The following is a 21,506-nucleotide window of genomic DNA, read 5'->3' as shown; positions in this document are numbered from 1 at the left end:
CTGTAGCATTCCATGTCTAGTATCAGGCGATAGATAGATAGATAGATAGATAGACAGACAGACAGACAGACAGACAGACAGATAGACAGGCAGACACACAGAGGACAGACAGACAGACAGACAGACAGACAGACAGACAGACAGACAGACAGACAGACAGACAGATAGATTGATAGATAGGCTTGTCGTTCAGGTCTTAAAGTTTATTGAGTAAATCTTTAGGTTCTTCTCTACAAAATATAAAGATAATATAAAAATGAATTTGCATTGACAATAATGAGTGCAAAAATGGGATTTTCATTGACTTTGAACATGAGCATGGTGTGTTTCCATGTCCTTTTCTAGTACATGAAATACGGTTAAGCTCATCTCTCAATAGAGATGAGTGTTGCATGAATTTGCACCAAAAGAAAATATAAGGATTGACTAACCCACACAATACACACTCCATATAGCCTGCCACCTTCTCCAGTATGCCAGACTCTACCCTAACATATCAATCAGCCCGACACTTCGTACATCGCTCTCATCCTCTGCCTTCAAAACATATCACTAAAATTACATTTTCAATTCCCTTCCCGTGGCTCAGAAAGTCCCAGAGTCAGACTCCCCATCAGCTGTCCAGCGGTGTCAGTCCTCCACCCGCTGCACCTCCTGGTCCTGCCCTTCACTCACAGTTGGAGTCTCCGGCCCCGCTGACGGGTGGGGTTGTTGGGTGTCTGTGTCGGTGTAGCTTGCTGCTGTGGCTCGAGGCCTGACGCTGGGCGGAGCGAGACGGCCGGGCGAAGCAGAACGTCAAGGTGCTGCTGGAGCTGCAGCCGTAGTTTCCTTCCTGGCCGGTGGGAGAGCAGAGGAGGGTGAGAGGCAGCGGGGATCAACAGCAGGTACTATATATTGCCTTAAATAATTTATAATAATAATATTTGCCTCCTTGCCTTATTATTAAATAATTAATAATAATTCATAAAAATGAATGTTGAACCGAATGTAACATCAAATAATATTATCTTAAAACGTTATCAATTTAGGCAGCAGAATTGTGTGTTACGATATCCCAAAATCACCATATCATCACCATAGATCCCACGGAAAGACGATCATTGAATGATTGCTCAGCGCTACTATCCGTGTATGAAAACTATCCACATATCCAACAGTGGAATCAGGGATGTGTGTAGGATTTGAACCGGACCACGCGTGGTTCCACTTACCTCTGTTGTGTTGGTACTCTGGCTGTGTTCCCTGCTGACGGCTGCTCTGGCAGCTTGGTTCAGACTCGCCTTCTCCTCTCTCTGGACACGCCCCGCCTCCTCTCTTTGGACACGCCCCGCCTCCTCTCTCTGGACACGCCCCGCCTCCTCTCTCTGGACACGCCCCGCCTCCTCTCTTTGGACACGCCCCGCCTCCTCTCTCTGGACACGCCCCGCCTCCTCTCTCTGGACACGCCCCGCCTCCTCTCTCTGGACACGCCCCGCCTCCTCTCTCTGGCCACGCCCCGCCTCGTCTCTCTGCTTCATGAACCTCTGGTTGACGATCCGGGTCACGCTGTCGTTCCTCTGCAGCGGTGCGGCCGGAGGTCTGGTGGGAACACGCTCCAGGCTCTTCAGTCCACTCTTCCCCTTCGGCCCAGCCGCCGGTGCCGTTGGTGCCGGTGCCGGTTTCTCTGCCCGGCCGCTCACTCTGCGCAGGAACTCTGTGACCAAACCGTAACGGTTGCTTCCCGCAGCTTTGCTGGGGGGCTTCGCGTTCCGACCCGAAGCCTCACTGCCGAGAGGGCTGTGGTTCTGGTTCTGCCCTGCTCCGCCTGCCCGGCCGTTTGTTTGGCGGGCCCACGTCGCGCCGGTGGTACCTTGATGAGACAGATTCCACAAGGCCCGTTCTCTGGAAGCGGCCACGGGCGACGCCGATGGCGACGACAGGGAGGTGCCAAAAGAGGGGAGAGAGGATGAGCCGGAAGAAGCGGAGTGTCTCCGGTATAGTTTCGGGGAGGTGGAGGTGGGTTTGGGCCTCTCCACCCTGCCCGTCACCCTCTCCAGGGAGGAGGAGATGTGGTGAGTGCGGGCGGAGGCCAAGGAGGAGCTCAGCACCCGGGAAGGGCTGTTTCTCACAGTCTGTGGCCCGTCTGTCTGCAGACCAACACTCACCATCTGTGGCTTCATGTGAGTCTGAGTGCCTGAGCAGGCCACATCCACCCAGCCTCCGTTTGACCTCCCTCTCCTCTCCAGAGACGTGGAGCTGACTGGCTGCCTCCAGCCGGCTGTCATCTCCTTCATGTCGTCGCTCAGGTTAGCAGACAAGCCCAGACAGAGCGGCGAGAAGGAGGTGGGCGGCGTGCACCAGGGAGAGGTGACGGAGGTGACGGAGTCTCCGTCTGTGACCGGGCACTGCTTCAGCTGGGCCAGCCGGACCCGGCGGGCCGACGGGGGGCTGTAATAGATGCGGAAGGTGGTCTTCTCCGGAGCGGTGTGGCTTCTGTCCACGGAGATCTGCTCAAAGTCGAGATCAGGAAAGCTAAGCGGCATGATTAGATGGTCCCAGGTCTTCACCGGGTCCTCTTGGACCAGCTGAGCAGCTTCCCGGCTCAGATAACACCAGTTCTTTCTGTTGGAGCCGCATGGAGAAAACTCTGGCCTCGGTCTTTTCCCTTTGCAGTTGGACGTCCTGTGAAAACAGCAGGTGATATGTGTGTGTAAAGACTTCAGTGACGGCATGGAAAAGGAGTGTGCGGAAGCTTGCGGAGAAGACTGACCTGTCAGTTTCAGCATATCTTTCCTCATCAAAGATGGCACCGACACACTGGGCAAAGGGAGAGAGAAAAATCACTCATTTGGCAAATAATGACTGATCTTGTAAATGATGTAAATTCAGAAGTTATTTATCGTGGAATTTATAAGGCAAACAAATGACGTCTACGAGGAAGAGAGATCGTCAGTCAGATCCTCGTGCCAAGCAAACATCATTCACTTGTTGGCTCAGCTGTTCAGTAGCAACAACTCAAACATGAAATTAAAACTCTTATCTGATGTGAATTAAGAGTTGTTTTTCTATTTGCAGAGATGGAGTTACAGGGGGAGAACCAAGAGCGAAGGATAAGGAAATGCGAGAAATTCACATTCATGAGACAGCACATCAATGGCAATGAGAAACGATGGATGAAGAAGCAAAATGAATATCTAACAATTTCACAACAGTCCGTACATTGAGGCAATGCAGTGAATCGGTGCAGCGTTTGATGCAGTAGATGCAAACTTGCGTGTCCCGTTTGGCTGTAGCCCCGCCCCCTACAAGAGATTAGCCTAAATACTGTGGCACAAGTCACGACTCACGAGTCTCTTCACAAGTCCCTTCACGATGTCTGTTGAGCTGAGTATCAGAAGGAGGCCTTGCCACAGACAGAGATCATCAGCTGGGCAGCCCACTGGATCACATCCTCACACTCAGCGAGGCGAGGCGAGGCACCCACACGCCTGGAGGGTAAACACCTTCCTCACCCACACACCTGGAGGGTAAACACCTTCCTCACCCACACGCCTGGAGGGTAAACACCTTCCTCACCCACACACCTGGAGGGTAAACACCTTCCTCACCCACACACCTGGAGGGTAAACACCTTCCTCACCTCTGTTGTCCTGCTCCTCCGTCTGTCAGCCTTGGCCTCGCGCTCACATTCAGGTCCTCCACCCTGAATCTCTGCTCCAAGATCTTGCAACAGTCCGCGCAGTAGAGACATGGTTTCATCTCCAGTCTGAATTAAAAACAAAACAAAACATAATCTCCATCACTTTCAAATATATTTTTTTAGATATTTATAGAATAATGCTGTTGTCGAGTGTAAAACGTATAACTCCAACTTGATTGGTGATTTTCATGTTTTAACTTGAATTGAAGATTACAATCCTTTACCGGTTGAGAAAATTCTATGATCTGTTGAAACCTTTTAACGTCAAAAACACAAAATATTATATCAAAACCTGTTTTTCTTAGTTGACATCTTGGAGATACAAGGTTTGCACCAGAGATGCTACCAGCAATGATACATAACTTAGTTCTCATAATGCAATGTGTCATTTTATTGGTAAGTCAATTGTCCTTATCTTTGCGTCAAAAGCACAAGCACAGGTTTATTTGAAACTCAATGAAACTCAATGAAGATGTTCAACAAAAGCTTCATTTTTACCTCTTTTCCCTCCAGGTCAGGACATCCTTTAACTTGACACCACCGATGGAGGATCTGCAGAATCTGCAAGGTGAGTCGCATTTTCGGCTCCCTGCAGCTGGAGGGAGAGGGAGGTCCTTGTCTTGTTTGCTTTGCTCCGTCCTGAGCCTCTACGGTGCGGAGATCTTCCACAGGCTTAGCCTCTATGGTGCGGAGGTCTTCCACACTCTCTTGCTTATGTGGTGACTCTATGACATAGTGAGTGTCCACATCACGCGCTGCACAGCCTCCAGAGAGGAAGGAGAAAAGGTACGCATCCCAAGCATGTCCTTCCTTGTGAGGGGAGAGTCTAACTAAATCCCCTCCAGTTAGAAGCTTCTCCACCCTGCCAATGAGAGCTAATATCATGGTCTGCAGCAGCTCCAAAGCCTCCTTCAAAGTCCCCTGCTGGGACAGGTCCTGCTGTGCACGGGACACATCCGTCTGAGAGACCAGAGCAGATGAGGGCGAAGAGCAATGGCCATTTTTGGGCGGTGCCGTCAGGAGCTGGATGGCTGAAGTCACGATGCAGGAATGGTCTCTCAAAGCGAGCAGAGTTTCGTAGTCTTTCCGAGTCATTCCCCGGAGAACTTTAACCACTTTTTTCTCTGCGTCTTTCTCGGCACTGTCTAAAGGATCCCGCTCGCCGCCCACAGGACCCTCTCGAGTAATGTGGCAAACACCGGTCATCCCCTCAGTCTGCGCTTGGTCGTTGTCTCTAAGCAAAGAGGCTTCGACGACCCCTTTATCTGTAGCTGCTTTCTCCTCTTCGCCCTGTTCATACGCCGCAAAGCCCGTTTTCAAGCTCTGTTCCCTTCCCTCTCTGTCCGTCACTTGGCTGGAAGGGAACGGGTTTTCTCCCGCCACTTCCTGTCTCTCCTCTTCCTCATCTTCCTCCTCCCCTCCTCCTCCTCCTCCTCCTCCTTCTCCGACTTTCTCTCCGAGGTCGCTCATTTCCGCTCGCAATCCGCGGTTCTCCACCTCCAGCTCCACGATGCGCCGGCTCAGCAGGGTGGCCTCCTCCTCGACCAACTTCAAGTGAACTTTGACCTCGGCCTCCCTGGCGTGGGCGGAGTTTGCTTTGCCTTCGGGCGATTGGGTGGCGTCGACGTCGCCGTAGGCCGAGTGGTATTTGGCCAGGTCCTCGCGCATGCCCTCGCTCTCCGATACCAACTTGGTCAGCTTCTTGCACATGAGCGCTAGTTCCTCTTTGGCAAAGTGGAGTTGGCACTTGAGATCGGCGCTGTCGTCCTTGGGAATGGCAAAGAAAGCACATTTAATATCACGTTGGTGCCGTCTTTCATGTTTGAGATCAGCCATAAATTATGATCATATCAAACCTCAATCTGTTGAGAGAGCCTCCTCTCAGCCTTACTGGCTGGCGATCTGACCGCTTTCCTCCTCAGAGAGCTCTGGGGAACAAAAGGGAAATAATTAGACCAAATCTGTAACAAATAACCTTCCCAATAACACATGAGAGATCTTCCTATATAGTTGTTGAATATTTAAAATGTGCTTGGCTCATGCCCCTAGTGGCATGTACCACAGAAATGAGTCAAATGTGCAAAATGTCCATGGCTTAGAATGCAAAGTAGACTACAATTCACAAACACACACTCGTGGTCCATTATTGCAGGGAAACGTTTTCACCCTCCGAGCGCATCCCTACCCTCCACGAGTGTGAGAGTATTTGTAAGTCTGAGTATGACAGGAATGTAAGCTGAAGTCTGTCTGTCTGCTGGCATTGTCTCCCTGGTAGACACTAGGCAGGAGGTCACAGAGTTATAAATAGCCGTCTTCCAGAGAGGCTAGGAATGGGAATCATGAGGAGTGGGTTACAGCCTTCTCAATTCAAGGTCTGTGGATGACTGGGCCTAGTGGCCATGTATGTAGATATAGAGAGCCAACGTGGAACATCACTTCCTGCTTCAGCACTGTACCAGAGATTTTCATCCGCCATTTATTTTCCCATAGACATTTCATAAAATGCTTATAAAAATTGTTTGACTTGTTCAAACCAAACGGTTCAGATATATTTAGAAACAGGAGAGATCGCATAACATTTCACTCGGACCAAAACGTTAAAAAAATGCGGGTTTAAAGAAAATATTTTTTCGATCTTGTTTTTTTTAAAGTTTTGGTCCGAGTGAAATGTTCTATGGTCTCTCCCGGGCCGATTCTAAATAAATAAATCTGAACCGTTTGGTTTGACCAAGTAAAACTCTTTTTATAAGCATTTTACGAAATGTCTATGGGAAAATAAATTGAGGAAGGAAATCTCTGGTACAGTGCTGAAGCAGGAAGTGACGGTCACTTTGCCTCTCTATACTGTGACCTGCTATGATATTATTCAGACAGACACTACACCGTATTGTGGCGATGTGTAGTGTTACTGTGCAAGAGCCACAAACAGGGTCACACAGACAGGCTAGTTGCAGCGCAGGACTAGGCTGCGTGGTCCCAGATTAGGTATTGTAAGTGGATTTCCATGTTGGGATCAAAGGGACTAGCAGATGAGTGGACCAAAGTGGACCAGCTCATGCCCAAAGTACCGAATCCTGGATTAAAGCGAGCACGTGTCACGGGACGGCACCATCGCTATCATGACAGGTACACTACGGGCAAAGACAAAGAAAGGCTGGGGATTCAGTTAGAGCTGCAACGATTAATCGATTAGTCGATTGACAGAAAATTAATCGACAACTATTTTGATAATCGATTCAACGTTTTGAGTACAATTTTAAGAAAAAAGGTCTAAATTCTCTGATTCCAGCTTCTTAAATGTGAATATTTTCTGGTTTCTTTACTCCTGTATGACAGTAAACTGATATTATCTTTGAGTTGTGGACAAAACAAAGACATTTGAGGGCGTCATCTTGGGCTTTGGGAAACACTGATCGTCATTTGCCACCATTTTCTGTCATTTTATAGACCAAACAACTAATGGATTAATCGAGAAAATAATCGACAGATTAATCGATTATGAAAATAATCGTTAGTTGCAGCAGATTCACTCACAGCAAGGCTGTAGCAGCGACTGTGTGATCAAACCCTCAAATGATGTTGAGTGATGCTTATACTGTAGGTCAGTGTGTCAGTGTGCAAACCCAAGGCTGTTTGAATACCATAATTAGACATGCTGATCCAGATTTAGCCTAGCTTAAAACCAGAAAGAGGGGAAAAGGAGAGAGCTCTATTTTTGTAAATCTCTCACCCCCACACTTTCCTCTGTCCAGTCTACTGAGAATATCAGCTGTGCCTAGAGTTCAGGCTTCAGCATACCACACTGCTTCACCCCACCCAGGCACCAGTCAGCTGCTATAGCCGTGCCCTCAGCTCAGATCCTTGATCTGCAGCAGGGTCGTCTGTCATCTGACATGGATGAGGGAGACAACTGGCTGAGATGGGGCAGCTGTGTGTCGACTAACGCTGGTAATGGAGAAGGCGACTCTGGACCAGAGCGATGGGGGTTTATGGGGGGCACATAGGTGGCGGCAGCTGATAGCTCTGTCAAGGTGACGCCTGAGGCTGTCCTGCATAATCTAGACCCAAATACGCAGATTTATTATCTCACGTATTGTTTTAAAGTATTGTTGTACCTCTCTGACTTTGTCCATCTCAGTCTGCAAGACCTGCTTGGTTACTTCCAGCTCCTGGGTCTTCTCGCGCAGCTCCTCGTTCTCCCACTCCAACCGGGAACTCTTCTTCTGCACCGACTCCAGCTCACTGTGTAAGCGGAGGGACACGCTCTTCGCGACCTGCAAGCAAAGCCAATAGCTTATTATTATTATTTATTATTTATTGTATCCCTAATGCCATTTCCTTCATTCAGGTCAACTGAGTGCAGTGTGATCTCTGCAACAGTTGGCTGGGCTGAAGCTGAGGAACTTCACAGGGAAACGCTTTTGATAGGAATTCTCCAACTAAGAGGATGGGGGGTGGGGTGGGGGTGGGGGGGGGGGGTAGGCACTTTGGCACGGGTATCAAATTCCTGTCTATGCTGCTGGAAATTCTACCACCACACCCCTTGTAAAGAAACCGAGAATGGCGAATGCCACCACAGAGTCTCTTATAACAAGTGTGAGTGGTTGACCTTCCGTGATGCTGATGGAGATGATTGTGTCTTTTATGTCTCTTTCTCATAGAAAACAACGGACCACATAATTACACCGCGGTATGACGAACCAATAAACAGGACGCATGATGAAGACATTTAGAACTAATAAACTTTTTTTGTGGCACAGAGCAACAGCAGGAGTTACTTTACAGGGCAGCAAACAGCCATGAGTCATGGGGCTGATTACAGTGCTTGGTGCTTAGTGTACTGAGATGAGATGAGAAACGCCATCGGAGCTCCGATCGAAACGCTCGCTTTGACGTCGATGACCGAAAGAGCGGTGATTCACAAAGAAAGCCAATTTTGAGCAAAGGCTCTTTACTGGTTGTCGGTGGTGGTGAGTGAGCTCTATAACAAAACCCACAAGAATGCACAGGGAGAGAGTAAAGAGAGGCCTGACCTTGATGTCATGCTCCAGGGTCCGGACCAGTTCCCCGTCCACCTGTCCGGTTTGGGCCACCCTGAGGCTGCGGCGCTCAGCCTTGCGGAGGCGGTACTGCAGGATGCGGCAGGTCTTGTTGGCCTGCTCCACCTGCAGCCGCAGCTCCTGCAGCTGGTACACCTCGTCCTCCTGGAACATGTCGCGCATCTCCAGCATCTCACAGCGCAGCTCCTCCACCTCATCCTGGTTATGGGCAATATTGAAATACTGATTAATTGACCAGGAATTTGGGCATTTTGATATTAAGCAGATTCTGAAAAGCTTTTGCAACTATATGTTCCTGTAGCCTACATATGAATGTGTCCTCCCAAATAATGAATTGACACATAATACACTTTAGCTTCTGTAAATATGAGAAAAGTAAATCAATTATTATTTCAACTTAAGTTCACTTTTCACCTCAAATTAAAGGCTGAGAACCTCTGTATTTCCATTGGGCTTTCTGTGAGGTTAGTTTCTACTTTGTTGTAATGTTGTTGTTATTTTTTAAACTTCTAACTTACTCGTTTTGAGCAAGAACAATGATTATTTATACTCAGCTGGCATATTAGCTTACCAGGACATGTTTACAAAACAGGCCAAATACATGAATGACAATACAAGGCACAGCCATAACGGTTTACATCAGTATTATGTGATGCAACTTTAACCAATGAATTGCACCAATACAAAATAATTGGAAAAGGGGAATGTGGTTATAAATGTTTCCTCCCGTTTGTTTGTTTGTTTGTTTGTTTGTTTTTCAAATAAATAATCAAATATAAAGTGGATTTTGTAAAGCAAACTTTTATAGACTGAAAATCAGCTCTCTTTAGTCTGTGAGTTACAGCACTGATAAGGAGGATAGGCCTAAATGATGATACAGTATGGCAATTTAAATGCAAAAACACCCTGGATATGAATTAAATCGGACAAATGAAACTCGCTTACTTTTAAATACTCGTTCTCTGATCTCAGGTCCTCCACCTCTTTGACGAGGTCTTCGGTTGTCTCATCCATTATTAGATCCAAAAATGACGAATTTAGCACGCCGAGAGACGCTCCGGGTCGGGGGGAATTGCTCCCAATGCCTGTGTCTTGCGTGGCTCTTGGTCCCGGCTTGCCATCCTCTTCCCCGCCTGTCCCGTCCATCCAGCTGCACTCCGTGTCGCTGCTCTGAGACTCGGGCTTGATTCCCTCCGAGGGGCAGTCTGATATTTCTGAGCTGCTGTCAGAGGAGAGTTTCCCAGACGCGCAGCCGGAGTCCTTGCTCAGGTCCTCTGAGGCATTGCTGGCATCGGACAGTTTCCTCTGCGCGCCCGGGCTCCCTTTGCACTCCGCGGTGGCACTACTTGGCACTGGTTTTCCAGAACGCTTTCCCTCTCCTCCCACCGTTTTCACCTCCCTCCGCGAGTCGCACTGACCGGGCCGCGCGTCCCTGGAGTGGGAAGCACCGCCGAGAGCATCTTTTGACAGTAATGAAGGTGGATCCCTCCTGCTCTTCTGAGCAGCACCCAGCTGTTGCGCCTTGGGTTGTTTCTGGCACCGCAGCGCCTTATTAGCGCTCTTGTCTCCTCTGTTCATCCCGCGTGTCCCTGACTTAATTCTTTCTCTTCTGTCTTCAGGTCGGAAAAGGCAGCTCTTTCAGTTCGGTTGACCACGATGCTCTCAGAAATCTGACGACATTTGTCTTGTTCTAAGTTGACTGACTTCCACCGCGCAGGAATCCTACAGGCTGCTCCCCATCGTCCAAGTCAGAAACTTTGCCAGCATGCCATTGCCAGCCAGAGAGGATAGGGGGCAGATCCCCGTTATGTCAGCAGCACTGCAGCAGCTAGCAGCAGTTTCTAAACTTCCGGTTTAGTGATTTTGCTTTCAAAATAAAAACCCATAACTTATGTGCTGTGTGCTGTGTCCGTGTAGTAGCCTAGTTTTGAAGGTATAGTCTGTCCTTTAAAACCACAAGTACTTAGAAGTAGTAGGTTAGAGAGTCTGGTTAGCTTAGTTGGTAGGGAACCTGACTATCAACCTAGGGCTGTGGGTTTGAATCTCACCCGGAACAACTTTTGTTAGTAATGATTCAGTGCTCATTAACTACTCTGTGATGTTTAACTTTACATTAGGGTACACACATGGACAGGTAATGATTAAGTAATGATTCAGTACTCATGAACTACTCAGTATGATGCACCACTTTACAATAGTGTAGTAAGTAGGCCTAAATGGACAGGTAATAATTAAGTAATGATTAACTACTATAGTCACAAACTGATAATTAACTAACCATTAACTATGATTAACAATGATTAACTATACTCACAAACTGAATTTAACGAATGATTAACTAATAGTAGTTAGTTCCTCATTTGTTCCTCAATTAGTTCCATATTAAAACTACTGTAAATGTTGTGTACCCAGGGGTTAACGGAACATCTTCGTCTCCCAGCTGCGATCTGATTGGCTGGCCGACCTGTCAGTGACGTTGTCCTTACCGCCCACTTCCGCCAAGGTTGTGAAACAAACACTCGATTGTTTATGTTTCCAGAGCATTACAGTGGTCTCACTTCTCAGGTATTGCTTTGTAAATGTATATTATCTATTTGATTCGCGCCTCTCTGTTGATATTTGTGTGTCGGCCCCTGTGTTGATAACGTTAGATAACCTCCAGCTCCATTATACAGCCGTCAGCTGACGTTTTTCACTCAGTGCAGCAGCGATGCTAACGGCTAGCTAGTTAGATAGCTAATAGCTAAGGCTCTTCTGGGAATAAACGAACTGACAACTAACCTAGCTAGCTAGCAAGCACGATGTTTTCCCCCCTGTTATGCATAACAATATTAGCATGCGACAACAGGCAGTGTGTTACCTAACCACCACACCGAGCTGCCGTGTCCTGCGTGCATGGTGTAACGAGCTGTTCATGCATTGCAGGTTGTGTTGTTTGCCTGGCTGTGATGCTTGCAAAGCGGCTGGGGGGCAGTGACAGACAGGCCGATGGTGGAAACATGACTTCTGAGTAACATTGACTTTCTCTGCTCAGTATGAACAGCGAGGAGGAGTTTTACGACGCTGAGACAGGTGAGACAGAAAAAGTTACGACTCAATTAATGAAGGTAGTCAAATAACTAAGTGTGGCTGTTGGGGGGGGGTCATATAACCAAGGGAAGACCCCCCCCCCACTTCCCACAAAGATAATTCCTTCCTTTACTTCCTCTTGTGATTGTCTTTCAGGGCTGGAGTCAGATGACTCCTGTGAGGTCAGTTTTAAAGATGCCCATGACAGCAAGCAGGTAACCGATGGCAGTACGACACAGGAGAACGGAGTATGGAAGCGCAGGTAAGAAACAATGCAAAAGTATGTTACTCACATTATCACATTCCTATACATTATGTAAGGCACATTATGTACATTAGGAACATACATTATCACATTCAAATGAATGTGATAATGTAACTATTTACTATATATTTCTTATCTGCCACAGTGGGCGAGGGCAGCAGGAGTCTGAGCGTTTCATGCATGCACACATTGACATGCATGGAAGTAGACCAGAGCAACAACATTTTTATGCTGTTGCCATTGAGCACTTGAACTGCAGTATTTGGTTATTACGATTATGCTCAAGGGCACTTCGATGGAAGCTGATGAGGAGGGGAGACTGTTTGTATGGCTGTAGTAGACTGTGTTCTACACCATAATCAATATATACATTTTCATGTAGAACAATATATTGTGTGATTATATACTGGTGCTTGTTTGCTGTTCTGAGACAATAATTAACAAATCGGCCATCACAAGTTTTGTGTTTTATTTAAGTTTTATTTTTGAAATGTCTCTGGCTTCAATGTGTGCTAGGAAAGCCCTGCCTGCTGAAATGATCTCCAGAAACAACTTCAGTGTGTGGAGTATACTGAAGAAATGCATTGGCATGGTGAGTGCTCCCCTGGTAGCTACTGTAATTAACTCATCTACCAGCATAGTTGGCTATATGAGAATTTAAGATGCTTAAATTGCAACTGCTCCCATACAAAATGAATCCTTCATTCCTGACCACAAAGTTGCTACAAGCAAGCTGCAGGTCAGGCTTGATCTAGTATGAACTTGGAACTTGACATGGATTTAGTTAATGAATGAATCCTTAAATGTGTCTGCACTCACCTGTCCTCTACAAGATCATTTAGAACTAGACTGGCTTGGTCGAAGCGCTTTTTCTTTGGAAACAAACGGTTTTCTCACATGGCAGTGCAGTACTGTAGCATGAAAGCAGAACCATATAGTGTACACTACAGTATGTGCTTGCAGTTGCAACATTGCTTTGTGGTTCCTTCCTTGGTTGGTCCTTCCGTTTGTTTTTGCTTATTTGTCTGGTCTATTCTTCTCACTTCACTGACTTTGTGTCTTTGTTGTGGTGACACAGGAGCTGTCCAAAATAGCGATGCCAGTGGTGTTTAACGAGCCGTTGAGCTTTCTCCAGAGACTCTCGGAGTACATGGAACACACTCACCTCATCCACAAAGCCTGCAGCATGTCGGACTCCATAGACCGCATGCAGGTATGGATGACAGACCACTCTCACTGTCTAATTTTCACTGAATTTCATCTCATCTTGATTATCTTCTCTAAAGGTCTTTGCACACACAGTCCGATTGTTTTCGTATGCGTGTTTTTTAATCCGTCATCTGAAAACACAGACGGGTCCCAGCTCGCAAAAATCTATTGACTGATGCGAAAAACGCAGAAAATCGAACCTCGTCCGAAAACTTAAATGACGGACGTAATGGGCTACATGCACAACTCCACTACTTCCTGAAATTAGTACAGCTTCTTTATTTCCTGTCATCACTATTGGATGAAGTGATTAATGTCAGGTGTGCTGCAGTCACAACAATGATCAGGCACACCTGATTAATCAGTTCATCCAATAGTGTAGGACAGGAAATAAAGAAGCTGTACTAATTTCAGGAAGTAAAGAAATTGTGCATGTAGTGTATTGTCGGACTCGGTGTGTCAATGATGATTGACACAAATGAGGTCGTATTCTTTCTTTTTTTCGTGCGTCAATTTCGGACGAAAATACGGACTTGGTGTGCAAAAGCCTTTACAAATGCATTTCTTGTGGTTGAACATCATCTAAAACATTTATTTTTGGACATTTTCATCCAACTGGACTGTCTTCAAACCCGCTTTGTTTCTCTGTGACAGGTTGTCGCTGCATTTGCTGTTTCATCTGTGGCATCTCAATGGGAAAGGACTGGAAAGCCATTTAATCCTTTACTTGGAGAGACTTATGAGCTCACGAGGTATTAGAGCAAGTGCTGACAAAAGCAAAATGGCAACTTAAATTTCGGCGGGGAAGTTTTGCCCAGAGGAATCGAATTTGCTGCATTTTATCGATTTATTAAAGTGAGTTTTGTATGTTGCTTTTCTAGAGAGGAAGAGGGATACAGAATGATCTCAGAGCAGGTGAGCCACCACCCCCCTGTCAGTGCCTTCCACGCCCAGTCTCTGAAGCAGGAATTCGAGTTCCACGGCTCCATCTACCCGAAACTGAAGTTCTGGGGCAAAAGTGTGGAGGCCGAGCCCAAAGGCACCATGACACTGGAGTTACTGAAGTAAGTCATGTGCCCCCATTTCTGGGTGCATGTTTGTGCACAGTATTCCACAAGATACAATTTCAATACAGCGCCCTCTTTTTCAGAGATCATTTCACTGAGCAATCTTTAAGATGCTGTGAATCTGTTGCAGACATAAGGAAGCGTACACGTGGACAAACCCAATGTGCTGCGTGCACAACATCATCTTGGGAAAACTTTGGATCGAGCAGTACGGAACCGTAGAGATAGTCAACCACAGGTATGACGACAAATCCGTACGCACACATTTGACAATATTTGAGGTTGAAGTGTGTGTGTGTGTGTGTGGGGGGGGGGGGGGGGGTGGCAGTGGTAGCGCTATCACCTCACAGCAAGAAGATCCTGGGTTCGATTCCCACCTGGGATGCTGTGGGCGCTGAGGGTGTGTCCCCATCCCCACGCTCTCAGTGCCGTACTGCCCAGGTGGGGTCGAGACATTGAAAGGGCCTTTCTGTGTGGAGTTTGCATGTTCTCCCCGTGCTCCCCTGGGGGTTGCTAATAACAGAAAAATGTGTTATGTGTGTTTATTTATGAATTGATTTCTTCTTCCTTCTGCATCTGCTCGGTCAGTACGGGAGATAAGTGTGTGTTGAACTTCAAACCATGTGGCATGTTTGGAAAAGAGCTACACAGAGTGGAGGGTCATATCCAAGACAAGAGGTGAGAGCATGGCTGACAGCAAGACTGTGGCTATGAAGACGACTGATATTAGCACCTTTTATCTGGCTATAATATAGACATTTTGACTGAAATGATTGTTACGCTTTTGAACTAGTAAGAAGAAGCGGCGGGTGATCTATGGGAAGTGGACAGAGTGCATGTACAGCGTGGACCCCAAGGTTTACGATGCAAACAAGAAGGCAGAAAAGAAGGGAGGAGGTGATTCTAAAAAGCCGAAACAGGTGAGTGATGCTCAGGTTTACTGTAGACTTTGCTTTGACAGACTACTGTCTCTTCCACCCAGATTATTAAATGTTGCCTGGGTTTTGTTCTCACATTTGTGCTTGAGAGATGGTACCTCTGTTTTAAGACTTAAAAGTCTGTGCTCATCTTAAAGTTGAGCTGCAATGAAAAATGACTTTTTAACAATTCTAGATCACATCCCTGCCCATAGAGTTCACCTATTTAACAATATATGCAAAACAAAATCCCCAAAAATCAAATTTCTTTCTTTTCACATCAAAAGTCAACCATGCTGTCTTAATTCATAACAAAATATATAGTGTGTGCTGCTTACGTCATCGACTAGTACTATCAAATTTCAACCCAATTTGATAGGACATGACAGCTGTCAATCAATCTTCATGGCTAGGAGCATCATGGGCAGACTTTTCGAACTCCTCCACACGCTATGTCCTGCCTCTCTACCCTGTTTCAGTCGGAATAGGACACGATAAGGAATCGCATACCCCGGGAATGCCATTTCAGCTCGACTTTAATAGTCTGTCCTTGAAGAGTAAAAATCAAGCTAGAAACTTTGGTCTTATCCTAGATTCAGACCTGATTTCAGTAATCACATTAAATCAATAACAAAATCAGACTTCTATCATCACCTTTAAAAATATTGTAAGGATCAGAGACTTCTGTCAAAACATGACCTAGAGAAACTTGTGCATGCTTTTATCTCTAGCAGGCTGGACTACTGCAACAAACAGTTCACAGGTCTAAAACAGCAATCAGACAGCTGATCTAGAATGCTGCTGCCAGGGTTTTAACAAGGACCAAAAAAGTTCAGCATATAACTCCAATTCTCAGATCATCGCTACATTGGCTACCAATTTCTCACAGGATCAACTTCAAAACTCTATTGCTTGTCCATAAATCACTGAATTGTTTAGGTCCAAGTTACTTATCAGATCTCCTGACCCAGTACAAACCTTGCAGACCTCTGAGGTCGGCTGGTTCTGGCTGTTCCCCAGCGTCAAAACTAATTGGCGAAGCTGCCTTTAGCTTCCATGCTGCTCAAATGTAGAACAAATTGCCAGTAGAGCTAAGACTTGAGACAATGCTGACTACTTTCAAATCCAAGCTAAAGACCTACCTGTTTATCATTGCTTTAATTAATTTTCTTTTAAATCAAATTTGTGTTAGTTTATATATATATATATTTTTTTTTTTTATTCTTTGTGCTTTTGTATGTTTGCTTTTACTGTCTTTATTCTATGTGCCTTTGCTTGCTTGCTTGCTTTTATTGTTATCATTTTGTTTCCTGGGCTTTTCTCTTTCACTCTGTAAAACACTTTTCGGTTGCCTTTGGGTATTAAATGTGCTATAAAATACCTTTGCCTTGCCTGTTTTACGACGTAATCTGTGTTTTTACTGATCACTCACTCTACATTTGTTTCTCAAATGGTATCTTTTTCTTTCACGGTAACATACAGTGGCATTAGCGGAAGGTAAGGTAAAAGTGTATTTGATATGGTCTATCTGTACTGTGCTACTGCTGTTGTCTAGTTCCAGTTATGTTAATACATAATGCCTTGCAGTGACATGCATTGTTGCTTGAGAGACATGTCTTGAGTTTGTGGCAACTAGTTTTGTAAGTCCTATGTAACGCATATGAACGTACTGTAAGCTTAAGCTACTTACTCCGTGTCTAATAATGTCACATCATGTGGATGGATGTGTTTGTGTGTAGGAACATAGTACTGAAAGTGACGATGCAGATGAGCTACCAGAACTTCAAGAGACTGTGATTATGATACCAGGAAGTGCCTTACTGTGGAGGATAACGCCGCGACCTGCTTACTCGGCACAGGTAACACACACACACACACACACACACACACACACACACACACACACACACACACGGGGGGGGGCTTTCGCTTTCTGCAATCATTATTGTAATAACCTGAAGAGGAAAATTAGGATTGCCCTTTGTTTGTCTGTTAGCAGGATTATGGAAAAACTACTCTGCCGATTTTCATGAAACTTGGTGGAAGGGTGTAGCATGGGCCAAGGAAGAACCCATTACATTTTGGCCTGGATCCGATTTCGGGTCAAGGGAGGGGGCGTGGCTAGGGATAGGAAAGTCGTAGAGAGTCGGGGTTCAAAGGGTGGGTAGGGGGAGTGGCTAGGTATATCTGGGTGGTTGGAGGGGGCGTGGTCAGGAAAGGGGGCAGGGATAGGGAAAAGGCCATAGGAACCTTCCCATACCTAGGTATAGGAAGGTCATAGAGTCTGGGTTCAAGGGGTTGTTGGATTAGCTGAATAATAGCCCACAAAATCTGGAGTTTTAGATTGCACAAAAAATATGAATGGACAGAAAAAGTTCATTCAGATAATCAGCTCAAAGGCAAAACATTATTTTAAACGTGGCTATATAATATTTGGCCAGAATGATTCCAGACTAGTGTAGGGTGTAGGATAGATGCTGTCAAGCAAATCACTTCTCTTCTATAGGAGAAATCCCCCAAAAATGAACTGGAGATGCTGCATGGTGTCTCCAGTGGCAATGTGAAAGCCTCTTAATTCAATTCAGGAGGCTTGAGTTGACACTGAAAAGGGCCTGAGTTCACTTGAGTGTGTGTGTGTTAATGTCCACTGTAACCTCTGGTGTGTTTCCTCCTTTTAGATGTATAACTTCAGCAGCTTTGCCATGACACTAAACGAGCTGGAGCCCGGCATGGAGAGACTGCTGGTCCCGTCAGACTGCCGGCTGCGGCCTGACATCAGAGCCATGGAGCATGGAGACATAGGTAATGCTCACGCTCATAAATATGCATAATAATAATAATATAATGCTCATAAAACACACACAAGTGTATGTTCTGTCTGGCCGTACATGCACACAGAAGCTAAAACGTTTCCTTTTAGACACACAGCTACACCAGCGCGATCCTCATGATTCTGTAATGACTCCTCCGTTTGCGTTCTGGTCTTTTGTAGACACAGCCAACACAGAGAAAGAGCGGCTAGAGGAGAAACAGCGAGCCGCACGCAAGGAACGCTCCAAGGACGAGGAAGTGTGGTCAACCAGGTGTGTTTTCACAAATCATCCCAGTTTTACTGTAAGAAATGGTCTAGTCTGCTTAGCAGCTACAGTATGTCCCCTACACTTTTATTCCAATTAGATATAGAACCCCCCCAAACTGAATGCAAACTGAAGATGACTTTCAGATGTCAGGTTTTCACAGCATCCTGACAGAACAGAACTGTGCATTGCTCGCACAATCTGATTTCACCAAGTAACAGAGTTGTTCCTGGGCCAACATTTCTTCCTAGTATGGGCCGGGGAAACCCCACCCCCGAAATAATTTGATTGGTTGCCGAAATTGCATCTTCCTTAAAACGTGCGGCAAGGGAAAACATGTGGTTAAGTTTAGGGTTAGGGTGTGAAAAAAGTGCAGCTGTCGGCGAGCTCGATCCTATGGCTAAATGGATAAGGTGCGCACCTTCCAGTCTGAGAACTGGGGTTCGACTCCCAGTCAAACCACACATATTTTTATAAAACATTAGGGTTAGACATTAGGTTTAGGCAAGTACAACAATGTGGTTTGGGTTTGGGTCTGGTCGTCGTTAGATAAGAAAACCCTAATCTTAACCACATCTTTTTTACTTGCCGCACGTTTTCAGGAAGAAGCAATTGCGGCGACCAATCAAATTAGTTCGGGGGCGGGGTTTTCCCGGCCCATAGACCCTTTTAAAGTTTGTAAACAGCATGACGTATTTTGTGGGCAGAGCCAAATTCATTGCAGAAAGTTACAACTTTACAACTAAATATGGAAGATCCCGACGACGCCTCCACGTATTTTAAAGCTTTGTATTCTGGGGATCTCCCTTGTTTCGGCTTGAGTTCTGCTGAGTTGTGCATACCGCTATGCGTGCGCAACTACCCCTGTGACGTCGGCTGTAAAAAGGGTCTATACTAGGAAGAAATGTTGGTCCAGGAACACAACTGTTGCTTGGTGAAATCAGTTTGTGCGCATTGCTCATAATATGCATTGTTGTTGGTCACCCTGAAAGCGTGTTAACCAGTTTCATCTCTACTCAGGTGGTTTCAGATGGGAACAAACCCTCACACGGGGGCTGACGATTGGCTCTACACGGGCGGATACTTTGACAGGAAGTACACGGACTGTCTCAACATTTATTGACACGAGATGCTGAGAGTCCAGCTCACTCTCCGGCTCCTCCCCCGGTAGATTTATTTTATTTGTCTCGGCATCTAAGATTTGGGTCTTCATGGCATCCAAACCGTCACTGGTACTGTTTCTTCATTACATATGGAACGCTCATATCAACATGTCAATTATGTGTCGGATAGAAATTCTTTATCTGCAGTAGACCCGTGAAAGTTTGTACACAAGTGAAGTAATATTGTATTGAAGTAATATTACTTTAACGTCGGCGACATGTCGGCCATCTTTACGTGCCCTAATCGTGATTCTGACAGTCATGTTACTCACCTCACAGATGATACCTACTCTGCTGCGGGATACAAAACTCTGACTTCTCATTTAGAAATTATTTTTGGCAGTTTGAGTTTAGGTACTCCGCCACACTCTCATACCTAGATGTACAACACACTTCTGTCAAGGTACATTCAAATATCAGGGGTTATTTTACACACATCCGCTACTTTTATATAATCTCTTTGAATATTAGATGTCTATTTTTAGATAGCACTAAACCATCCCTAAGGTGTCACAAGTGTGGTCATTTTCTGTGACTAGAGATCTAGAAAGAGAAAGCTGCTTATAACACTGTTTACTTGCTGAGTAAACAGAAATATTGTTGGTAAATTATGTTGTTGACAACTGTAACATAATGTGCTTAATATCTCGGTGCGTGTACGGTTGGTCTGCACTGAACAAAAAATACTGTAAATGCAGTTGTCTAAATTGCTAAGCAAAGGGACAATATGATACAGAGTGCATTGATGGAAATCTTCTTACCCAATTGTTTATAGATGTGGACAATACAGTTGCTCTGACTGTCGTATTTTATTGGCTGAGTTTTTACGAGGCATACTTTGATTTGCTAAAAAAAGATACCTCCTGTGATTGTGCCTCCAATTTGAGCTGCTGGTCTATTTTCTACAAAACGAAACGCTCTGGTGTTGAAATTAAAACAGTGGCAGCAGATGAAAACCAAACACCTTTTTACACATCATAAACCTATGCAAGCAACCATCTCCATTCAGTCTTCCCTCCCGAAATGTGAAGAGAGAAAAAAACAAAAACTGCTCCTTTTTAACTCGTCTCCAATGTGTGCATCAGATGCCACCTGTTGAAATGAATGTTTTCTAGTTTTTTGTGCTAATCATGCTTAACGTACAGTATGGTTGTTAGAGGGTAGAGATGCTCCTTTTTGGTTCCAAGCACTAATTTTGCATCAAGCTGCACATTTGTATGTTCATAGTCCTACTGTATGCACATACCGTGTATAGTGATGATGTATCCTCCATTTACTCTGTAGATTCAATGCACTTTGCAGCTGCTCAGAGCTTCAGGTCCCTGGGTCTCATGGTTCCTCTAATACTCTTTGTCCTCTTGTTATTGTCTGCAGTTCCATTGGAAATGTTTACATTGTATGTTCTTTACCTGTCCTTCTTTTCATTCACCACCCCCCCCCCCCCCCCCCCCGATACAGAGCACCTACACCTTTAGCAACGTACAATAGTACAGAAAGCATACCTCCTGCCATTGTATTGTATAGGCCATATGCATACAAAGTGTATTTAAAAAAAATAAATTATGGACTATTACAATTGCCAGCCTCGTTATTTATCGGCATGATTAGGTTGACTTTCTCACTCTCTCTGTCTACCCCCGTTTTATCGACCTTGCACACGCAGAGTTGTGTCAGATTACTTTGAAATGTAATCAGTTACTGATTACAAAATTACATGACTAATAATAATGTAATCTCTTGGATTACAAAACAATTGTGATCTAATCTAAATCATGTTTGGATTACTTCAAAATCAAACATTGAAAAGATTGCACTTTATACTAAAAAAAGAATTGACGAAGTCACAAAAATTTGAGTTCCACAAATACGATTTCCCCCTCTAAGCATTTCAACATGTGCAAATAAAACCTTTTGCTTATTTAGCATTTACACTTGGTCAAATCAAATTATACTCAAAAACATTCTGGCATAAAAGTCTACAGGTATACTGTAGCCTTTGT

The 21,506-nt window shown here is 45.3% G+C and overlaps 2 protein-coding genes across 3 annotated transcripts; one reads left to right on the top strand and one right to left on the bottom strand.

Moving 5' to 3' along the window:
• Positions 1-231: 231 nt before the first annotated feature.
• LOC310778828 (uncharacterized protein) lies at positions 232-10,317 on the bottom strand (the record flags this gene model as incomplete). Its single annotated transcript, XM_083639273.1, has 10 exons — positions 232-832; positions 1,212-2,661; positions 2,750-2,796; positions 3,620-3,745; positions 4,178-4,969; positions 5,129-5,446; positions 5,536-5,607; positions 7,795-7,953; positions 8,713-8,937; positions 9,685-10,317. 10 exons carry the CDS (start codon positions 10,315-10,317, stop codon positions 668-670), a joined length of 3,987 nt encoding a protein of 1,328 aa, XP_083495399.1. The 3' UTR covers positions 232-667.
• Positions 10,318-11,242: 925 nt separating this feature from the next.
• Positions 11,243-21,008, top strand: osbpl2a (oxysterol binding protein-like 2a). Of its 2 annotated transcripts, none has more exons than XM_083639109.1 (14): positions 11,243-11,304; positions 11,665-11,811; positions 11,965-12,070; positions 12,590-12,665; positions 13,152-13,286; positions 13,937-14,034; positions 14,164-14,346; positions 14,480-14,587; positions 14,938-15,027; positions 15,143-15,269; positions 17,006-17,125; positions 17,945-18,068; positions 18,259-18,349; positions 19,364-21,008. In XM_083639109.1, exons 2-14 carry the CDS (start codon positions 11,775-11,777, stop codon positions 19,464-19,466), a joined length of 1,398 nt encoding a protein of 465 aa, XP_083495235.1. In that variant the 5' UTR covers positions 11,243-11,304; positions 11,665-11,774; the 3' UTR covers positions 19,467-21,008. The 2 variants fall into 2 exon arrangements, with proteins under 2 accessions (XP_083495235.1, XP_083495236.1); XM_083639110.1 differs by having other exon boundaries at positions 11,256-11,304; positions 11,774-11,811.
• The last annotated feature ends 498 nt before the right edge of the window (positions 21,009-21,506 follow it).

This window comes from Poromitra crassiceps (assembly GCF_964638095.1).
Source record: "Poromitra crassiceps genome assembly, chromosome: 6".
Taxonomy (NCBI): domain Eukaryota; kingdom Metazoa; phylum Chordata; class Actinopteri; order Beryciformes; family Melamphaidae; genus Poromitra; species Poromitra crassiceps.
The sequence above is the reverse complement of the archived record's forward strand: the minus strand, read 5'-3'. Positions and strand labels throughout refer to the sequence as shown.